General features: G+C 42.7%; 1 protein-coding gene across 5 annotated transcripts in view; it reads right to left on the minus strand.

Moving 5' to 3' along the window:
• GSTO1 (glutathione S-transferase omega 1) overlaps positions 1–2,095 on the minus strand; it is a 52,161-nt gene that overhangs the window by 41,690 nt on the left and 8,376 nt on the right. For 3 of the 5 annotated variants that reach the window (XM_011957333.1, XM_011957332.1, XM_011957334.1), the window contains one exon: positions 340–438. The exons of the other annotated variants lie outside the window; for them this stretch is intronic. In XM_011957333.1, the coding sequence (XP_011812723.1) occupies positions 340–438 (99 nt within the window). The remainder of the gene's footprint in view (positions 1–339; positions 439–2,095) is intronic. 5 annotated transcript variants of the gene reach the window in all.

The following is a 2,095-nucleotide window of genomic DNA, read 5'->3' on the forward strand; positions in this document are numbered from 1 at the left end:
AAAAATATATGGACAAGGACTGCAAACAAGCATGGAAAACTGGATACATAAAAGCTTGTGGAAATGTGGGGACAATTTCCTTTTTCCTTGTTACTTTAATGTTAACACAGCAGAATATTTTAAAGCAAGCCCATGACAAAGTATTTTTAGGTGTTTTGATTTATATCTTAAGCAGAACAGCTTTCTGCTTTATAACAGCAGTCTGTTAAATGTTTAGGGGAATTTTCCTAATTGCCATAAAGTGACTTGGGAAGTGGGAATATGAAGAAAAGAATAGGAGGAAAAGGAGGGTAGATATAGTTATCGTTTACTCTGATGGTAGCTAGGAGAAATGATTACCTCCTCTAGCTTGGTAAATTCTTTACGAAATTCTTCTTTTAGGCCAGCATGGTCTTCTTTATTTTGGCTTCTAATAAAGCTTCCTAGCAAGGATGGCACCTAGAAAGAGAATAATTTCTTAGTTTATCAGTTTACGGCTAACTATATCGGCCCCCTCACATAAAAACATGATAGAACCCTCACAGTCCTGGTGTCACGGTGTTCCAGAAACATCAAGGGTGCACCAAGTTCCTGTGCTCACAGAGGTAATGGACTGGTCTTAGGAACAGTTTTGTGGCCTAAAATGCTGGGTTGGTCAGGATTTTAGCAATTATAAATAACAGAACCTACTTTGGCACATTTAAGAAACAACTTTCTTTCCTTTTTTTTTGAAACGGAGTCATGCTCTGTCACCCAGGCTGGAATGCAGTGGCACGATCTCAGCTCACTGCAACCTCCACCACCCAGGCTCAAGTAATTCTCCTGTCTCTGCCTCCTTAGTAGCTGAGATTATGGGCATGTGCCACTACGCCTGGCTAATTTTTGTATTTTTAGTACAGCGGATAGGGATTCACCATACTGACCAGGCTGGTCTCGAATTCCTGACCTCAGGTGATCCGTCTGCCTCAGCCTCCCAAAGTGTTGGGATTACAGGTTTGAGCCACCACGCCCAGCCAACACAACTTTCTTTAAAGGAGACTGAGTGGCTCATAGAATTATTGGGAGGCTGAACAAACAGGCTTGGAATTAAGATAGAACATCCCAAATTCATGCTGAGAACTGGCCTCATGGGAAGTGCCCACAGATGCTAGTGCAAGCTGAGCATTAGATGCTTCAGTTTGTGCGGCTGCCAGAAAGTAGAGTCTGAGATAACCGCTAACGCCACTGGCACTGATGCCATTTCTACTCGAGAATTTTATTTTGTAACCCACACTGCTGAAACCCAGAAGCTCTGCCGCCACTGTCACCAGCAGAACCAGTGGAGAGCTGAATATCTTAAACAGATACCCCACCAAATCTGTCTCCTCACCTTGCTTATTTCTGAATTGAACTCTATTGTGTGTCTGACAGGAAAAGCCTAGGTCACAAAACTTGGCCCCAACTGCAAAGAGCTAGGGTAGAGAATTTTTCTGATTTCTTTGTTGGGGAGGACGCCAAGAGACTGCCCAAAAGGGACTGACTACCTAAAGACTTGACGGGTATAGCATCAGATGCTTTAATGCTAATGATGGTGTTTATGTGTTTTAATACTTTGGTCTTCGGTATCATTTCATTGCAAGATGCAGAAGTCCACTCATCCTAGTTTAAGTAAACAGGCACTTGTAAAAATACAGAATCCCATGAAATCCCATCCACATCAGTTCAACCTGCCTTCACTGGGACTGAAGGCTTTCAGGCAGCCCTTTCATCCACATTTCCATCTGGGTCTACCTGGTCTTTCATCTGGTTTTCATTACATTTCTGCTCCATATTACTTTCCATACTTCAGTCCCTTTGCAATGCTTTAAATTTTTGCTCTTCTAAAAAATTATTTCTTAAATGGCTTTGGTTTTCCCAGCCTCTGATGTTATATTTGAGCCCCAATGCTTAGTTGTCTTTACTGTCCTAACCTTTACTGTCTTAGTCTCTGTGTCTCATTTCCAAGTTCCCAGGAGAGAAGATGACTGGCCCAGGTGTGGGGGTGGGGTACGTTTCTGTTCTGATGGGCTGTGGCCAGGAGAGCAGAGTCATATGTACATAAGGCCACCTCTCCTTTAAAAGCAAGTGGGGAAGTAAA

The sequence above is a fragment of the Colobus angolensis genome, unplaced genomic scaffold, assembly GCF_000951035.1.
Source record: "Colobus angolensis palliatus isolate OR3802 unplaced genomic scaffold, Cang.pa_1.0 Scaffold44, whole genome shotgun sequence".
Lineage (NCBI taxonomy): Eukaryota > Metazoa > Chordata > Mammalia > Primates > Cercopithecidae > Colobus > Colobus angolensis.